Source organism: Beta vulgaris, chromosome 7 (assembly GCF_026745355.1).
Source record: "Beta vulgaris subsp. vulgaris cultivar EL10 chromosome 7, EL10.2, whole genome shotgun sequence".
In the NCBI taxonomy this organism is placed as follows: domain Eukaryota; kingdom Viridiplantae; phylum Streptophyta; class Magnoliopsida; order Caryophyllales; family Amaranthaceae; genus Beta; species Beta vulgaris.
The window spans coordinates 50,474,511-50,495,173 of record NC_079208.1 but is presented as its reverse complement, the minus strand read 5'-3'; the positions used below and the strand labels follow the sequence as shown (position 1 = coordinate 50,495,173).

At 37.6% G+C, this 20,663-nt stretch overlaps 1 protein-coding gene across 2 annotated transcripts; it reads left to right on the top strand.

The window, feature by feature from the left end:
- The first annotated feature begins 1,588 nt into the window (after positions 1-1,588).
- On the top strand, positions 1,589-18,267 carry LOC104899628 (probable disease resistance protein At1g15890). 2 transcript variants are annotated; one of them, XM_010686853.4, is made up of 3 exons: positions 1,589-1,754; positions 1,900-1,984; positions 16,472-18,267. In XM_010686853.4, exon 3 carries the CDS (start codon positions 16,522-16,524, stop codon positions 18,037-18,039), a length of 1,518 nt encoding a protein of 505 aa, XP_010685155.1. In that variant the 5' UTR covers positions 1,589-1,754; positions 1,900-1,984; positions 16,472-16,521; the 3' UTR covers positions 18,040-18,267. The 2 variants fall into 2 exon arrangements, with proteins under 2 accessions (XP_010685155.1, XP_010685154.1); XM_010686852.4 differs by having other exon boundaries at positions 16,454-18,267.
- The last annotated feature ends 2,396 nt before the right edge of the window (positions 18,268-20,663 follow it).

Genomic DNA, 20,663 nt, shown 5'->3' with positions numbered 1-20,663 from the left:
TTGATTGAGATGAATCTGTTTCGGAAGCTTTGGTGCTGCAGATTTAAAGTTGCGAAGGCAGCTTGGATTTCGAAGGATATCTTCACTAGAGTATGGGAAGTGTGTTCCCCATCCCTTAATCCACCACCCCAACCTAATAAGTATTAGATCACTGATTTGCTTAGCATCACATTTAGAGCCTTTAAAAATCCTTTCATTCCTTTCTTTCCAAAGGGACCAAATGATAATGTAGAAACTAGCCCACCACACCTTTTTGAAAAAATCATCAAGATTCGGCATAGCCCATTGATTCAGAGCTTCAATGAGGGAGGGAGGAGTGACCCATGTGAAGCCCCATATGTGGTGCCACCAACACCATATCCCCCATGAAAATCTGCATTGAAGGAGGAGGTGGTCAACTGTTTCTCCATATTTCTCGCATAATGGACAGATATCGCAAATTGATGGGCAAATTGATTTATCTGGCTGTTACTAGACCTGATTTGGCATACTCTGTTCATATTTTGTCACAGTTTATGGAGGCTCCTAAAGTTGTCCATTGGGAGGCAGTTGTACGAGTGGTACGATATGTGAAGAAAAATCCAAGACAAGCGTATTATTTCGTTCTGATAGTGATCTCCACCTGGAAGGGTGGTGTGATTCTGATTGGGATAATTGTCCTCTAACTAGGCGCTCTTTGAGTGGCCGGTTCGTATTATTGGGATATTCTCCTGTTTTCTGCAAGACTAAGAAGCAGCCTACAGTGTCAATTTGCGTTGTATATTGCCAAGAATCCAATGTTTCATGAACAGACTAAACATATTGAGGCTGATTGTCATTTTGTTCGTGATGCTGTCAGAGAAGGATTAGTGATTCCGTCATATGTTCCTACTAAGTTTGGTTGGCAGATATGTTTACTAAATTGCTTGGTAGGACTCAGTTTGAATTTTTGTTATCCAAGTTGGGAGTTCGCGATTGGGAGTTCGCGATTTGTATGCTCCAACTTGAGGGAGAGTGTTAGGACGGTAGTGTTGAAGTAGGCCTCTATATATGATAAGTATTAGGAATACGATTGTTATTCCCAGTAAACTCCTCTAAATGAGAAAGGTGACGGAAATTTACCAGATATATACTAAAATTAAGTAGGGATTATGAATATTTGCACAATTACAAGAAAAAAAAATACTAATAGTTAATTGGTAAATATTATTAAAAAATTTCGCGTTTTGGTATAGATTGAAAGTTAGTCGAATTTAACAATAATCATGTTTATTTTGAAAATTGACGATGAAAACTAGAAATTGTTTTTTCCTAACTTTCATAATTATGTTTCTAGTTTGAAGAAGATCGACAAATCCAGGATTAATCAATAAAATGATAATATATAAACAAGCCTAAATAATATGCATTACTCTCTTTCTTTTTTTCACTCGTCTCATCTCAAATTCTCAACAAGATAATATACTTTTTAACTCGGGTAATATAATCATTTCCATGTGCCTCACCATAAAGTAGGTACAGATTAATATAAGTGAAATTAGGAGTAAAAAAAAATACCTACTACAGTATTACTAGTCTACTACTTGGCATACAGACAGCATACTACTAATTTCTATTAAAAAAAGAAAGACTTGACAAAGTCGTCTTCTCTAATCTCTAATATGAAGTTCTGGTGCTCCTTCCTCCAATAAGGCAATAATGCAGATCCATAAACCGTACTTTTTATTTTACAGTTGACCGAACTCTTCTCCAGTTCTCCAATATGAATTTGCTAGGTATGTTCATGATAACTTCAATGATATGTCTTACATGATGATTAGACGATAAATTATCATTTATATACCATTCATAAATAACAGCACTGAACTCAAAATTATACTAACAACTTTTATTGTTGTTTGGGTAATCTTTTCATGTCAGGCTAAAATTTAGGAGACTGGTTATGGAAGCAAGCACACATCCCAATATCCCATGATGTTGGTAACCGAAACCTGAAATTTATTCGGTGAGTTTCTATTTTTGTTGATTTATATTACTCCTTACATAATTAGTTATATAAATAGAGTATGTATGTGTGCGTTTTCTTCATAGTTTCATCTAGACGTTTAACTATTCTGTCTTTATGAGTGCTTGTCCTCAAGATCTTTAATTATACTGTCTTTGACCTTGCTCAGGCTATGTCTTGAATGGACAACCTCAATGGCTGCCTGATCTATATATATATATATATATATATATAAACCACTTTTTATGTTTAAAATTGAAAACTACAACATAAAATGAGCAAAAAGACAAAATGAGCAAAAAGTTCTTAAAATGAGCAAAAATTTGTCAAGTGAGCAAAAGTTTATTAAAATGAGAGAAAACAAACATAAAATGAGCAAAAAACATAAAATGGACAGAAGTTTGTAAAATGAGCAAAAATTTCGTGAAATGAGCAAAAGTTTCTTGAAATGAGCAAAAACATAAAATGAGCAAAAAAGACCGATTTTCAGTTTTTAGTTTAAAGTTAGTTTTCAGTGGATAAATTTATTCTCGTAAACATAAATAGCAAAATCATGTCTTTACATTGTAACAAGTTTCTCTAAACCTAGTACAATCTAAAGCCACTCTAACATTTGCTTCAAGCCTATAGTCCTAGCGTGACACTCGTGCTTGGGTTAAGGGAGTGGTTTAGTTAATGGATCAGCCACGTTCTCAACCGTATGAACTTTGCAGATTCTAACATCCTCCCTGTCAACTATCTCTCGAATGAGGTGAAATTTTCTCATCACATGTTTGGACTTGTTATGTGATCTTGATTCTTTTGCTTGCGCAATAGCACCATTGTTGTCACAGAGCAACTCAATTCCTTCTAGAGCACTAGGTACAATATCCAGCTCTATCAAGAACTTCTTTATCCAAACTGCTTCCTTAGCTGCTTCAACTACTGCTAAATATTCTGATTCTGTCATAGAGTCTGCTACAGTGCTTTGCTTTGAGCTCTTCCAGCTCACTGCTCCTCCATTTAGACGAAAGACGTACCCTGACTAAGAGCGGTAGTCATCATCTTTGTCGGTTTGGAAGCTTGCATCAATATAACCTTCAACAACCAACTCACTTTGTACCCCCATAGACTAAGAACATGCCTTTAATCCTCCTCAAGTACTTAAGGATGCTCTTAGCTGCAATCCAGTGTGCTTCTCCTGGATTTGCTTGGAACCTGCTACACATGCTCAAGGCATATGCAACATCTGGTAGAGTACTTATCATGGCATACATGATAAATCCTATAGCCGAAGCATAAGGAATGCTACTCATTCGCTTTAACTCATCAGACTCGGTCGCGCACTGACTCTTGCTAAGCGATATGCCATGTGACATGAGAACGATACCTCTCTTTGAGTTTTCCATGCTGAACCTTGCAAGGACCTTATCAATATAAGTTTCTTGACTTAGCCCAATCATCCTTTGAGACCTATCTCTATGGATTTTAATTTGTAGTATGTACTCAGCTTCTCCTAGGTCCTTCATAGAGAAACAACTTTTCAACCATTCCTTGACTGACTCAAGCATTGATATGTCATTTCCCATGAGTAGTATGTCATCTACATACAGAATCAAAAAGACTAAGCTGCTCCCACTAAACTTCTTGTAAACACAAGATTCTTCTTCGCTTTTGATGAAACAAAATTGTTTGATTGTCTCATCAAACCGAAGATTCCAGCTCCGAGATGCCTGCTTCAATCCATAAATAGATCTCTGAAGCTTGCATACCATTTTAGGATTTTCTGGATCCTCAAAACCTTCAGGTTGTATCATTTACACATCCTCATTCAAGAACCCACTCAAGAATGCGGTTTTGACATCCATCTACCACTCAAGAATTTGAGTGTTATTTTACTCCCACTTGTCTTTCTAGAAATAAATTCCTTTCAAGAAAGACACCATCACAAGCAACAAACACTTTGTTCTCTTAACGGTTATAGAAGTAATAACCCCTTTTCTCTTTTGGGTATCCCATAAAGAGACATTTATCTGACTTGGGTGCAAGTTTGTCTAATAGTAACCACTTTACATAGACCTCACATCCACAGATTTTAAGAAAAGACAGTTTTTGAGCTTTTCCATTCCATAACTCATACGGAGTCTTTTCTACAGCCTTTGACGGGCTCCTATATAGTGTGTGTGCAACAGTTTCGAGAGCATATCCACAAAAAGAAATTGAAAGATCAACAAGACTCATTATTGATCGAACCATATCTAGCAAGGTTTAATTCATCCTTTTAGATATACCATTCAATTCTGGTGTTCCTGGTGGAGTTAATTGTGAAAGAATTCCAGAATCCTTTAGATGATCATCGAATTCTTGGCTCAAATACTCACCACACGATCGGATGAGTGCTTTTATTGTCTTACCAAGTTGATTTGTACTTCACTTTGGAACTCTTTGAATCTATCAAAAGATTCCGACTTATGTTTCATTAAGTAGAATATCCATATCTACTCAAATCATCAGTGAAGGTATGAAGTAATTAAACCCTCCCCTTGCCTTTGTGCTCATAGGACCACACATCAGTATGTATGAGTCCTAATAGATCGATGGCCCTTTCACCTTTTCCAGTAATGGTGATTTTGTCATTTTCCCCATTAAGCATGCTTCACATACATCAAATGATTCCAAATCAAATGATGGAATATACCGTCCTTTTGTAACTTGTGAATCGCTTTTGGTTTATATGACCCATTCGACAATGCCAAATATAGGTTAGGTTGAATCATTTGATTTTTTTTCTTGCTATCTATGTTATAGACTTGTAATGACTATCAAGCACATATAAAGCCATTTATCAATTAGCTCGGTAGAACATATTATTGTAAGAAATGGAACAAACTTGTTCTTTATTTTAAACAAAACCCTTCAGAATCCAAAACTGAAACAGAAATTATGTTTTTAGTTATTACAGGCACAAAATAACAATTATTTAGTTCTAAAACAAGGCCAGATGGTAAATGTAGACTATAGCTCTCTATGGCAAGTGCAGCAACATGTGCTCCATTTCCAATGCGCAACTCTACCTCGCCTTTTGCCAGCTTCCTACTTCTTTTTAGTCCCTGCACATTATTAAATATGTGAGAACCACAACCGGTATCAAATACCCATAAAGAAGTAGAAGTCAAATTGATTTCTATAACATATATACCTGAAGTGGAAGCCCCATACTTCTTTTCCTCCAAATACACCGAGCAGTTCCTCTTTCAGTGTCCTATCTTGTGACATTGGAAGCACTTGTTTTCCGCAACGACCTTTGCTTGGCGGTTGGATTAGGTTTTTCAGCAACAATGGCAACTTGCTTGCCTTTGTCCTTTTTTCTTGCCCATTTCTTCTATAAACCCTTTCCCTTTTGAGCCACAAACCTTTTCTTTGGTTCAATTAGGGATGTTCCTTTCAGCATTGACCAACAATCCATGCAGCTCTTGCAAAGTCTTTTAGACTATTCATATTGTAGGTCATTCTGAACTGATTGAAAATTCAGGCATGAGTGGAGAATGATGTCAGTAGCCAACTCAACCTATAAGGAATCCAAGTCTTCCATGTTTTCGAAAAGACCCATCATTACGAAAACATGGGGGCCAACAGCTTGACCCGGCTTCATGTGACATTCAAGTATCTCCCGATTAGTCTCATACTGCTCAACTCGAGCCTGAGTTTTAAACATGGCCCGCAACTCTTGCATATCATGATCGTATAGGCATCCTTGGTTTCGAACCTCTTTTGGAGGTTCGGCTCCATGGTTGCTATCATCAAGCAAATGATTGGTATAAACTTATCATTAGCCTGTTTAGCACGACGTTCGTCTGCCTCAGTTGATTCATTAGTAACACCAAGAAGTGGGGTATCTAAGACATCCTCTCGACCCTCAAACCTCAGAACGAGTCTTAAGGTCCTTTCCCAATTAAGGAAGTTTTCACCATTCAGTCTGTCCTTTTCGAGAAAAGGACGAATGTTAAAACCGGAGTTGTTGTTGTTGTTAGTAGACATGGTATCTACAGACAGAAAATAAAGCAAAGTTCAATTTTTTATGTTTATAAAGCAACCTAAAACATGTAAAAGGTTTATAGGTTGACCACCTACTCAAAAATAAAGTCCCCTGTGAATATGTGATTTACAAGATTCAATCAGCATGCAACACTAAGCAAACAGAGGCCTTATCTTAAGGTTACATCATCAAGGTAAGTAAACTCTTTTGCTAATTATAACATTTTATAACTCTTGTTTAGATGGTTAAACATCGCATGCTTAACTATCTCTTGCTTCAAAATTCAAAACGCTTTTGATAATTTTGTTAAGGACGACCAAACTAAATTGTAAAATTCGCAATTTTACCTTATATCCAAAAATTAATGATAATACCTACGGAGGTATGACCTATTACTATTAATTAAGGGTTTTATACGTACTTTATGTTTGGAAAAGCAAACCTTAATGTTTGTGGGACCTAAGTTTATTATGTTGTTATGAATTAGTGAACAGTAGTGCATCAATGAACAACATACAATAAACTTATAAGCATTTTAAAGAATAATAAACGGGCTGGGCGGGCTAGCCCCGATATGTTTGAGGTTGTCCATATCCGCCCATTAATATTAGCGGGTCGGGCTTGGCCCCCCATTTAGATTTTTTTTTCAAAATTTCTTGTTCAAACCCGCAAATTCAACATCAGGTCGATTTGGACAAGCTTAGCGGGTCGTCCTTCCCGTGAACAGCTCTAGGTTCATGGTGGTTTCGAGGTGGGTTTCAAGAGTGCTGCAAAGGTGCTGGTGCGAGGGTGGTGCGAGTTCTTTCGTGATGCTGCGAGGGTGGTGTGACGGTTTCAAGGGTGTTGCGAGGGTGGTGCCACAGTTTCAGGGAGACTGTTGAGGTGGTGCGGGAAGGGGTAGGGATTGGGTGGTTAGGGTTAAGGTATTAGATTAGAACTTAGGATTAAAGGGAGATTTAGGAGTTAATTAGGATTAGAGAGGATTAAGGATTAATAACTAACGGTGTTAGACTTCCATTAGTAATAAGGGTAGTTTGATGTATTTTTTAAAATGTCGTGGATATACAGTGAATTTGGAAACTCGCAAGGTTATATGGTGTAAAAAAACATTTCAAGGGTATATAATGAGAAAGCCGATAAAAATAACATTTTCAATTTAATTGAGGTAAGAGAATGTTATTAACTTAATAAAAGTGTTAAAAATCAAAAGGTTGTCTTTGTCTTTATAATTACATATAATTATGAAACTTTGTTATGTTTTATTTTGAAATATACATTGAAATTGTAGTGGATTGACGGTTAAACCTTCACATTTCAATTCAAAGGTCATGTGTTCAATTTCTAGTAGCTACAAATTGTTAATATTTTCAAAAAAGATCATAAACATGTGTATTAAAACATAGAGAACAGTGTCACGTGACACACCGCTTTTTGATATATTTGTATAGATTTTTATCGTCAACGAACATACACGGGACATGTGGATGGAGACGACTCAATGAGCAACCAATGTAGTATAAAACCTCTATTATGCTTTAATACAACCTCTATTTTCTTATTAGTTGCAACTTTGTCAACCGTTTATATAAAATTTTATCTTATATATGAGTTAATACTTTTCGGTCGAGGGGCGGGGAAAACGTAACCGGGATCCAATAAACTTTCTTATAGTTGGGTCATTCATTTGTAGTTTAATAAATTATTAAATTATCGATTCGAAAAAAATTACTTTGATATATTCGAAATAATATTTGATCAGACTTCATAAATTACCTAGTCTTTAGAATCGTAAGGTTTTTTTTACCCAAAGACAGTTTTATATCATTGTATTTCGATCTTGAATTTTGCTTGGTACATATTGCAAAATCTTGTGAGTTGCTTAATTATATAAGGAAATTAGGGAGGTGAATGATATCTCTAAATCAATTACTAATGGAAGTCAAATTCCTTATCTCTTCAACTTCTCCTAGAAAATTTGTTCGATTCAAGTCTTAGTAAGTATTATTGAGAAATTACATTCTTAAAATATAAAAGATGAGCAGAAACTAATGAGAGAGATTTAGGAGAATTGAGTAACCATTAATGGTATATATATATATATATATGAAAATTGAAGATGCAGTCAATGCGCGGCGATACATCATTTCAGCAAAGTGTTAAACCAACAAAAGAAAAAAAAAAAAAAAGCTAAAACAGCAAAAACCTTGCTTTTGTATTTTTTTTTTTTGACTTAAATCGACGACTTAATTAAATTAAACCAAGTTTCTGATAGGGGTTACAACACTTCTACTTGGGTCATTCGCGTTTGGGCCCGAGTAGTAATCCAGCAAAATAAGCTTACAACAAGTCGGGGTGGGATTCAAACTACATTCTATTCCATAACTACTACGAATGTCTTCTCTTGCACGCTTTGCCATCTCATCAGCAGGGGAGTTGGCTTCTCTTCTTCATGTACGAGCTGACCTCCATCCTGATCTAGGAGTATCCTGCACAATTTAACTATTCTTGTTAGATCGTCTTTTCTTTCCTCCCTGGAGTTGATTTCTGTCACAGCTTTGCTACAATCTGATGCGATGATATAGTTTGTCCAAGCTTCTTCCCGTGCCCATTGGAGGCCGAGAAGTATAGCTTGAATTCTCGCAGCTTTGCTGTTTTTGCAAATGCACTTAGCCGTAAAGCCCTTGATCCACCAACCATTGCTATCTCTGCAAAGACCTCCTATACCTGTTACAAGATTAGAGGGCAAAAAAGCAGCATCTACATTGATTTTTAGGGTGTTTGCCTCGGGTGGTTTCCATTTTGTGGTGTTTGGTGTCTCTTTTTTTTTCAGGTGTAAAGGGTTAGGTTGTGAAAAGAACCACTCCTGAGCAAACCACGTCAAATTTTTTATAAAGAAATCTTCATTTTCATTTTTTCTTTTAAAGATCCAATTGTTCCTTCTTTTCCAGATTTCCCACACAGCAAATGAAAACATGACATTCCAAGGAATTTTTCCAAAACGTATTGAAACGAGGTTGAGATTTTCCTCGATCCAATATGAAGGTTTTGATTTTGGGCCCAGTTTGGTTTGTTAATTTTTTTCCAAATCGAATCAGCTCTTGGGCAATCTCTAAGTATATGAAGGATGTTTTCTTTCGGGTTAAAGCAGGTATTGCACTCAGGAGAGATTGCACACTTCCTAAGGAAGAGGTTTTCATTTGTTGGAATTCTCTCCCACCACGTTTTCCATAAGAAGAATTTTATTTTTGGGTGACCTGGAGCATTCCAAATGATGCTCCAGTCGAGATGAGATTTTTGGTGGTTTGGTTTAGTACTTTGGATGTGGTAAGCGGCTTCTTTGTTATTGAAGTTCCCTTCAGAAGACCAGGAGGAAAAGAGTATGTCATGCTCCCCGTTGAGGGTTAGGGTTTTTGCAATGTTAAGAAGATTTTGAGGTAGGGTTGGAGGGAGGTTATCCACTAAGTTATTTGAAGCAACCTCAGCGAGACTTTTACCCTCTTCTCCCTGTTTCAGGGGACCTGTAAAGATTTCTCTTAGTGTAATGGGTCCTAACCATTTATCCAGCCAGAAGTTTATCGATTCTCCCGAGCCCGGGTTCCAGCAAAGATTATCCTTATAAATTTTTCCACCCTTTCCCTATGTTTTTCCAGATATAAGACCCCTTTTTAAAAGAGAGGGGGTCTTTGTTTTTCTTGATATACTTATCTGCCATGAATTTTGCCGCCCAGTTTTTCTGGTTATCTAGGTTCCAACATTGCTTTACTATCCCAAGTTTATTCAGTTCATCATTTGTTCTGAACCCTAGGCCTCCTAGTTCCTTTGGTTTGCACACATTTTCCCAAGCTATCCAGTTTATTCCTTTCTTATTCCCACGGTTCCCCCAAAGGAAGTTTGCAGAGATGCTGTCCATTTTGGAAGTTAAAGCTTTCGGGAAGATCAATCCTTGCATGAAATAGCGAGGAATTGATTGTAGGGTGGTAGAGATAAGCAGGGCCCTACCTGCTTTTGACAGACAGTTTGCTATCCAAAGAGCCAGCTTTTTTGTTAATTTTTCTACAATGGGAAGGAGATGCTTCTTAGCAGATCTTTTGTTAGAAAGGGGAAAACCCAAGTAGGTTTCTAGGTCTTTGGCTGAAAGGACATCTAGGTCTTGCTCAAATTCATCTATAATGTCTTGGGATGTGTTTGGGGAGAAGTAAATTTTGCTTTTGGCAGTGTTCATCTTTTGTCCCGAGATTTCAAAGAAATTCCTCAGGGTGTCATTAACAGCCGAGAGAGTTTGAGGGGTAGCTTCACCAAATAAAATTAGGTCATCAGCAAACATGAGGTGAGAGATTTTTGAAGAACCTCCTCTTATCACAAAAGGTTTCCACTTATTCTCCTCACAACTCTTATGGATTAGTTTAGAAAGTATTTCCATGCAGATGATGAAAATGTAGGGAGAGAGAGGGTCTCCTTGTCTAATGCCCCTTGAGGGAGAGAATTCTTTTGAGGGCTTTCCATTAATCAAAATAGAGGTGGTCGTTGTGGTTATACACTCCATACATAGGTTTGTTGTTTTTTCATCAAAACCTATCGAGATAAGGCTTGCTTTAATAAAGTCCCACGACTCTAATCTGTCATAGGCTTTCTCCAGGTCAATTTTCATGGCGAATGTTCCTGTTTTTCCCTTTTTTCCCTTTTTTTTTCCCATAGAATGGAGAATTTCGGATGCGATGATGAAATTCACATCAGTACCCCTTCCAGAGATGAAACTGTTTTGGTTTGGGGAGATTTCCTTAGAGAGAATCGGTCTCATTCTTTTAACCAGGATTTTTGAGATTATTTTGAAGCTAGTGTTTACTAGGCTGATGGGTCTGAATTGCGTGATTTTTTCCGGATTATCAGATTTTGGGATGAGAGCTACAATGGTTCTATTAAGTTCCAGGGGAATTTTTCCAGTCCTAAATATTGTTTCAGTCATATTGATGCAATCCTTGCTAATTGTATCCCAAAAAGTTTGGAGAAAGATTGCATGAATGCCATCTCTTCCAGGGGCTTTTGTGCTCCCTATGCTGAAAAGGGCTTCTTTGATTTCAATGGCCGAAGGAATGAGGGTACAATTAAAACACCTATCCTGGGAAGCTAAGAGATGGTTTTGTCTTAGATTCGAGAAGGGTTTTTCAGTAGTGAAAAGCTTTTGAAAGAAGTCCGTGATGAGGTTTTCAATTTCTTGGGGGTCCAAAACCTCTCTCCCACACTCAGATTTGAGGAATTCTATCTTGTTTCTCTTCCTACGGATTAGGGTGGAGGTATGGAAGAAGGTGGTATTCCTATCTCCTGCCACAAGCCAGTTTGATCTCGCTCTAAGCGCCAAAAATTTTCCTCTTGGTCTAGGATTGTGTCAAGCTCTTCCCTTAGGTTATTCTCAAGGTCTAAGAGGTAAGCTTTCCTTGGATCATGATCAATTGCCTTTTGGATACCCTGGATTCGAGCCATTAGATTTTTCTTTCTTTTAAAAATATTACCATGATTTTGTTTAGCCCAAATTGCTATTAATGTGGAAATATTTTTTATTTTGACATGGAACTCAGAGTGGTTGTTGGGCCAATTTTGAATGATGAGTTTCTCGAAACCTGGCTCACTAAGCCACATAGTTTCGAACTTGAAGGTTTTTGGGTTTCTTCTATTTTGGTGGATTGATGGTTTTGTGTTTAGGAGAATCGGGTTGTGATCTGAACTAAGTCTTTGGAGGTGGTGGATGGTGTTCCGAAAAGGCCGTGAACCAAAGGTTATTGACCCAAGCACGGTCAAGTCTTTCGAATATCGGGTTTCTTTTTCTTTTATTAAACCAAGTGAATCTCGGTCCATTGAACCCAAGATCAATAAGGTTGCAACTGTCCATAGCCTCACTATAGGCCATCATGCGATTCGGTTTCGGTTCTCTTCCACCCCATTTTTCCGTGTGGGAAGTTATTTCATTAAAGTCGCCAATGCAAAGCCACGGAAGATCAATAGAGGTTGAAATATTTTCAATTACTTTCCACAGTTCTAATCTACTTTTGTGATGAGTACTAGCATAAATAGCATCGATAGCAAATTTAATATTCTTAGAGGTTACCTGGATAATGCCGTGGATAGCTCGGATTTCCTTCCTAATGGTTGTGAACGAGATGACTCCCGAGTTCCATAGGATGAGAATTCCTCCCGTGAGGCCCACCGGTTCCACCATTTCCGCAGCATTGAAGGGCAAAGTGTCACATATTTTTAGCGTGTTTTCCTTCGAAATTCGAGTTACGGAAATTATCACAAGGTCTGGGTCATGATCAATGGTAAGTTGGCTAAGGTTTCGGCGGAAGGTCGGTCTTGCAATTCCTCTTGCATTCCAAGCAAGGATTTTCATATCTTTTTTAATTTTTGGAAGGAGGCCGAGCTCCCGATGGGGCTCCGATTGGTCTCGATTCATGTTGCCCCTCCACTCTTGGGATTTTAGGCAAAAAAATCTTGACATGTTGGCTCTGATTTTCGTCACACACAACCGGCCTGAACTTTTCTCTCTCTTCCCCCAATTCATGGTCAGAAATATCTGATGCTCTTGTTACGTCGTGGTTGCTATTTTTAATAGATTGGTTGCGCTTCCTGCTACTATTTCCAGCCAACATGGACTAATATTGAGGAGTTCTCTTAGCCGCAGATTTACAGGAACTGGATCTAAGAAGCCTTGAAGTTCCCAAGGTACGGTTACAAAGCTTTGAATTTTCTGGAGTTTTTCGATGCCCCATTTCATTAGTATGAACAGCACTGGACACATGTCCTCTATGTCGGATAACATCGGGAGGTGGGCTGGGACAAGAGTTCCCGGCCTCGAAGGCATCGTCATCATCATGTTCAGGAAAGGCGCGGATACCTGATCTGGGTGGAGAATTGCCTCCCTTACAGTATTCTTGGATATCATTGATCAGCCCTGGCTGAGTCTTATTGTAGAACTCGGTCATATTGACCCAAGAATCCGGGAGTGTGGGGGATGGTGGAGTTAAGGAAAAATTGACGATCTTCTCAAAGGAACAAGGAGTGGGTCGGATGGCAGGGGGAGAGGGGGGATGATGAAAGTTTGGGATGTTTCTGGGTTTTGAAGGAATCGGTTCAGCTCTGCAATTCTCCCTCTGTTCATCGCCATTGAAGCGAAGAAGTTGTTCCATTCCATTTTTTTTTTCTGGGTTTTTCGGATATTTTTTTTGGGGGGGGGGGATCAGGTTTAGTTTTTGTGTGGGATAAGGGGAACACGAAAACGGCTGGTTCCATTTTGTAGGGTTTTGGGTAGAGAAAACATGTTTGGAATTACAGGTGGAGAGATCCAAGGGCTGGGGAGAGCTTGGCTCTTTTCCAAGGTCATCATGCCACGTGTCTGGATCGTGGTCGTTGACTTCTAAAAAGACCTTAAAGCTATTTTTTGTATTCCCCAATTGGAAAGAGAGACCCTTCTTTTTTTCCCACACTTGGCGGGAATTTTCCACAAGGGGAATATTTTTTGAGCCTCTGTTTTTCACTTGGCGCCACTCCCCTTCTTCCATTTCTTCAGATTCCGGTATGCTCCGACGATTAACCGCAGTTTGTTTAGGCACATTTCTTGATTCTCTGGGGGGTACAATTGTTCTTTCCATGTCCCAAACCTTTACACTTAGAGCAGAACACTGGTTTGTCTAGGTAGACCACTTTTTGCTTCACCAAGCCCAGCCAGATGACTTACTTCGGATCATCATTTAGATCTAAGAGGCATTGGATTTTCGCAAACCTCATCCTTTCTTCCTTAAGAGCATGGGTATCCGCTTTTATGAAGGTCCCAAGAGCATTTCCGATTTTTTCCAGGAATTTTTTGTTTTGGAACTAAACGGGAAGTTCAGGAAGGGAGATCCACACCAGGAACTCTCCCATTTTCGCCGTCGATGGTTTAAAGCCAGGGGCCCATCTTTGAGTGTGGATGTAGGTGTTTGCAAGGAACCAGCGGCCTTTAGAGATAATTTTTTCAAAGTCTTCCTTGAAGCTTGGTGTGAAGATGAAAAAACCCTTTCCTATTGGAAAAGCTGAAATCGGGCCTTTTGGTTTCCAAATTTTCCTCATAGACGAGATGAAGAATTCCGACGAAAAAGATTTGCCAAACGCTTTCACGATGATTGCTCCATTCCAACGCTCACAGAGGACCTGGTATTCTTCCTTGTCAATGGGGATGAACAGGTCAGCAGTGGGGTTAAAGGAGGGTGGGGGGTGGTGGTTGAAGGGGTTTGGATGGGCTGGGAGGCTTGGGGGGAGGGATTGGAGGGTTTTTTTCCGAGGAAAACAACGCTGCGAAGCTGGACACTTGCCTTTCTGAGCTCGAACATGTGGCCTGGAGGGCCTCACCAGCGCTTCCACCGCCTTTATCCGGAGGTTCGGGGAGGGGGATGTGTTTGGGAGGGGAGGGGAGGGGAGGGGGGATGAGGGAGAGCATTCTCTCTCTATCACTAGACTATTGCGCTGAAATTATAAGGGGGTTTGGTATAATCAACGTAAACGGAATGGAAAGGATTTGGATAAGGAGGGAAAATAGAAATAATAACCGTTACCTTTAATAGTTGTTTGGTATCCTAGTGAAATGGAAACAATCAAGAGGTTTATGATTGAGGAAGGAAACGTGATTTGTTTCCACTAGTTTGATAAGGGTAACAAATGGGGGGATTTTGTTTCCCTCCGGAAACGATATTTGTTACTTAACACTCATACCAAACAATTAGAAATGGAAATGCTTATTTGAATCCGTTTCCTACATCAAGATTTTCCATACCAAACACCCTCTTCATACAAATGCAAAAACCTTGCTTTTGTCTTTCTCCTCAAACAACTTATAGAAATATATTTCGGGCCCATGTATTTTGGGGTCCGCTTCTATTGTCCTAATTGCATGGGCTAATAACAACCCATGTTCGATCAAAATTAGTATATAACTAGTATAAAAGTCAATGCTTTGCAACTAATTAAAATATGTAACTATGCAAAATAAAATATTTTCTTGCTACCCATGAGCATCAATTGAGTACCAAGAATGTTTTGGCCTATTGGTTAAGATTGAAGTGATGTGAACGATAGGTCACATGTCGAATCCTCTTTCCCCTCCTTTGTACTTTATATTGACTTTGTGGCTCATATATATCAAAAAAATTGAGCTATCAACTGAGTAATTGTTATATTCGACAAGTTTATAAATTAAACCATTAAGGTTGAGTGGTTGCACACTTGCACTTAGGCTCCATTTGGTTGGATGTAAAACATTTTCAATGTAAAATGTTTTTTCATGTAAAACATTTTACAATGAAAAATTCAAATGCAAAGCTAATTTTCCTTTGTTTGGTTCAGTAAAAAAAGTTATGGAAAAGAGAAAAATGGAAGGGGAAGGGAGAGGATGGATAAGAGAATAGTAAAATGTTGTTAAGGAAGAGGGAGGAAAATGTGTTTTCCCTTCTTTTTGAAAGGAAAATGATTTTCACCTAAAACTCCCTTGATGAAAATCTTGTTTTACACCCCTTACTAAACCAACAATGAAAAATAAAAGGAAAAGAAAAACTTATTTTCATGGAAAATATTTTACACCCTACCAAACGGAAACTTAAAATCGAACCCCTGAAATTGACGGCTCATTATTACTACCTAGTCTTTTAGCAAATGGTTAACTCGCCGCTCAGTTTTGTAGGCCAATTTAGTAATAAAATATAATTCTAAGGCATTGACTCTCCAAAAGTCAATAATTTTCAACATAACACTATATTTAAGTGTTAATACTTGAGTACCTCTAAGTTCTAACAATGTGTTGTATTTAGTTTATTACTCCCTTCATCACATAATATAATGCTTTTTCCTTTTTATATAGTATATAAGATATATTTTTGATCTTCAATATCTTAAATTTTGTATTAATAAAACATCTAAAAAGTTGATTAAAAGAACATACACAATTGAGACGAACTTAACAAAATCTTATATGAATATGTTTTCTTTTATAAGGTAAGATGAAATCTCTTGCAAGTATGGAGAAAATTGAAGGTGATGCCATATATCACTAGGTTACCAACTGCTACTCTCTTTTATATATATATTAATGAGAATATTTGGTGAACATTTTTAAAGTTTGACCTCAAGAGATAAACAAATACTATATTATAGGAAAGAGGGAGTATGATGTATTTGAATTGTTGGAACTTATGGCGCTTTATCTAACTGTGTGAACAATCTGAACATTGTCCCCCTACACGGCAGTGCCCTCCTATGTTTATTAACTTTCCAACACAATAATTGTTTAAAGCAATTCCTTAGCAATCCCTTGTTAGATCACGTAAAAGGTGCGAATCAGTTTTTAAGAATTCTACACCAAATTTCTCTTTTCTTTTTGTACTCTCTGCTTTATATATTTGGACTAAAATTTTAAATTGTGGTGTGATGTGATCCAGTTTCCTCTTATTATATAGTCAATTCGGAAAAGGCTGCAAGTTGTACAATTGGCATTGTGTAGGCTTCCATGGATAAAGAAAAGCTCGCCGGGGCTGTATTGGGGTTCGTGCCAATCGTATATGAATCTGGTAGACGTTTTATCGAGGTTGACATGAAGCGTGCTGAGCTCCATAATGTACAACTGGAAGTGAAAAGAAAAGTGGAAAACATGGATGATATAGCAAGAACTGAGGAGCAAAAACCTGGGAAGAAGCGCAAGAATCTATTGGATGCCTACTTCAAGCAAGCAGAAGCGTACACAATGTCAGCACAGAAGGTGTTAGATGGAAGCCAGGAAGGGCAGTGTATTGTGAAGCGTATGAAGTGGGTGCCGAGCATTGAGAGACACCACAAGGAAGGGGAGGAGCTTGTAAGCAAGGCCAACCAAATGCTAGAGGATGGCCTGACATACGATGAGGTTAGAACGCGTGGCGAGAAGTTACCTTTGGAAGAGAATCAGTACATCTGTGAGACTGTTCGTGGGCTACGGGATACAACATTCAGAGACATGAAAGAAGGCAATGTGAAATGCATTGGTATTTATGGTAATCCGGGAGTTGGAAAGACTAATCTCATGAAGCACCTCTACAACAAAGTCTATGATGATGATGAAGGTTTCAAGGCTGTTTTTTGGGCTACGGCACCTAAATTTGAGAATGATCCTAGAAAGTACAACCAAGCCTTGCAGAAGTGTGTGGCAGATGGGATGTGGGTTGATTTAGGAAACAATGTTGCTCACGATGAGGCAAGAACTGCAGGAAAGTTATTGGCAAAACTCCATGAAATTGGCTCAGACAAGCCATCAGTTTTCTTCTTGGATAATGTGACACAGGAGTTTCCATCTTATGAACTTCTAGGCATACCTTCTCTAATGACTCCAGAAAATAGTGATGCGAAGTGCATCCTTGTGTTTAGTACATTGTCCAAAGACGTGTGTAACAGGATGCAGTGCGACCGTACTCTGAAGATGGACTTACTAGAGAAGAAAGAAGCAGAGGAGTTGTTCTTGTATGAAGTCAGAAACAGAGATATTAATGAACATCAGCTCTCGAATAGTGAAGAACGAAGGATCCAAGAGGAAGCAGTAAAAGTGGCAAATGAATGTGCAAGAATGCCGCTGGCTATCATCATCATAGCGCGGTCCATGGTTGATGTTAAAGATCTTCCGGAATGGAGAAACCTGCTAAATGAGCTGACAGGGACCATTAGCAGCATCCATGATGAGGAAGATAAGATACTGGAGCAGCTCAAACTTGGGTATGATTGTTTAAAAGATAATACTGTCCAGCGTTGCTTTCTCGTTGCTGCAAATATGTTTGCCAAGGAAGATCAGCAGATTACTGGTCAAGATATTATAAAAGAGTGGAAGAAGCACAAGCTAATTGGTATAGACAGAGCAGCTAAGTTTGTGGATGATCAGGGTCATACTGTTCTGAATCAGCTTGAGAGAATGTGTTTGATTCAAGTTGCATCAAACAGTCAAATTGTGACTATGAACAAGTGGATAAGGAAGATGGCAAACAAGGTTACTCAACCTGTTCGTTGACGGAAACCGAGTCCATCTCAAATATATATGTGTTAAGACAAGAATTTCTGGGACTTTTTTTAACAATAGATATGATTTCAAAAACTCTTCCAATTTTGTTAGTTTATTTCTGTTGCAAGTGTTGAAGACTGTTTATTTTGGGCCAACAACAGTTTGTTTAATGTGAAACATCCTTCTCTTTGTGTACGTGCTTGTATTTTATAGGATTTTTTTTTGGTTTTGACTATCTTTCTACGGCTTCATTGAAATAACTACTTTCTAATTTATCTTTGAAGGAAAAACTTTTCCCCCACAGGAGATCACCTTGAAAAAAAGCTAGTTCTGCAACTAGAGAATTTCTTGTGTCTCAACCTACTTTGAGAAAAGCTCACAAACCCTCCGCAGTACAGAAATACACGAACCCACACTGCTAATATCCATGATGATGCTTCGTTTGTCTCTGCTTGGCTATTAACTGGAATTGCAGGTGTCATTAGAAATCATAGGGGAGAATAGATTGGTGGTTTTGAAAAAACTATATATTACATGGATAGTTTGATGGCAGAACTGTTGGCAATTCTTGGGGCTTGCGCTGCGCTCAATGCGGGTTTATAAGTCACTTAATGAATATATATATATATTTTTTTTTTTTTTTGATTGGGAAATTAAGTCAGCACAATGGCTAATTCCTACCAAGGCTACTAGTCTTGTAGGAACTACCAGCACAGTGGCTGGTAAAGCATGCTAAGAAAATACTCCAACATAATGCTGTGGGTAAGGATCGAACCCCTGACCTCAAGGATTAGAGAGGAGTGTTCTACCACTTGAGCTAGCTCCTCATCCTTACTTAATGAATATATATGATTGCAAGAATGTTGTATTAAAGCTCAACACAAATGTAATAAATAGGGATGCTTATCATAATGCAATTCATGAATACAAGGAAATGCTCCAAATATATCAAACTAGTTATTAGGCCCGGGCTATGCCCCGGGTAAGAAACAATTTCATTTATTAATATAACACTTTATGATAATAATACTAAATACAACTTAGTCTAGTGGTTAAGACTTTAATATATGTACATGAGGTCTTGGGATCAAATCTTATACTACGCAATTTTCAAATTTTTTTATTGTACATGGATTACATGAACTAAAACTCCCTAGGAAAAGCGCCACGTGGCACATATATTTAGAAAAGAAAAACAATAATAACAACAAATAAATGTATGAAAAGAAAAACTGCCTGGAAAAAAAAATGGCCTAATGGCGCACGTGATTCCAAAGGTCAACATCATTGTGGTCTCCTCCCTTTTTAGTTTTTCCCATCTCTTCTTCTTTAAACACTAGTCTTATATGCACGCGATGCGTGTGTTAATTTCAAAATTTGTTATTTTATTATAGATTTTTTTTGTCAAATGCAACCCTTCAAGGTGACCAATTTGTTAATTGCAGCACTTTGATTGCAATCTCTTCAAATTACAGCCTCAAATAAACCAAACACTTTTAAGTTGCAACCTAAACCCAACTTATCTTCACGCCTTTTGGACTGCAACTTAAAAGTGTTTGCTTTATTTGAGGCTGCAATTGAAGATATTGAAATGAAAGGGTTGCAATTAACAAAGTGACCACTTTAAAGGGATGCATTTGGCAAAAATATTATATATACTCCATTCGTACTATAACTATTATTACACTTAAAATGTCAAAGATTAATAGTTAGATGAATTTAGATATATTAATTGGCCAATATAAAAAACTAATGTTGTTGGTGATTTTTAATATTAATTTTTGTGACTGAATTAAAGAGTACGTATCAAAGGTAATAAGTGTTTCAGACTTTTCAGGTGGACGTCATGTATATCATATTCTCCTATGAAAAAAGGTCAAGATATTTTGTCCATTTAATTTTCTTATTGAACTATTTGACATTACCATTTTTAACTTGTTTTGAATGGCAAGTTCAAATGAGAAATGATTCTTAAATTGTTTTCTTTAGTAATCCTTTTCATTCTATTAGATCATTAAGGGTAATCTAGTACTTTCAGATGAGGACACGGTCTTCCTTTCCCCTTCCCTTATATAATAAAGATGAGTACAAAACTACAAGTCAAACTCAAATCATATATTTTCATGTGGGCTTCTTTTGTTGGGCTCGATTAGAATATTAACGTTGTTATAATTTTTTTCTCAAAAAAATTTTTAGAGGCCAGACCCAGTTCTACCCCTTAAAAGATCCGCCCATGATAGGAAGAACCTATTAAATGTGAATGAAACTAAAGTTTATACCCCTTCCCTCTCATTTATGTCAACAACCAAAAAAAAACGCTGCGAATCTACCAAACATTATGTCATCACTTGCATTAAGAAGGGGTTGATAAAAATCCTAAAAATTGAATATCTCACCAAAATATTAGTCTTACTAGAACTATATAATTTACTGAATTTTGAAAACAAACCATTTTTTAAAATGTATTGAATAAAATTTAAATATAGTATGTTTATATAATAAAAAAGTATCCCGTATATTATGCATGTTTATTTAATAAAATCTACATATTCTAAATTTAATTTATCTTAATACTCCGTATGTTTTAAGATATTGTATAAGATATGACTGAATCAATTTGTCAGGTTTATTAA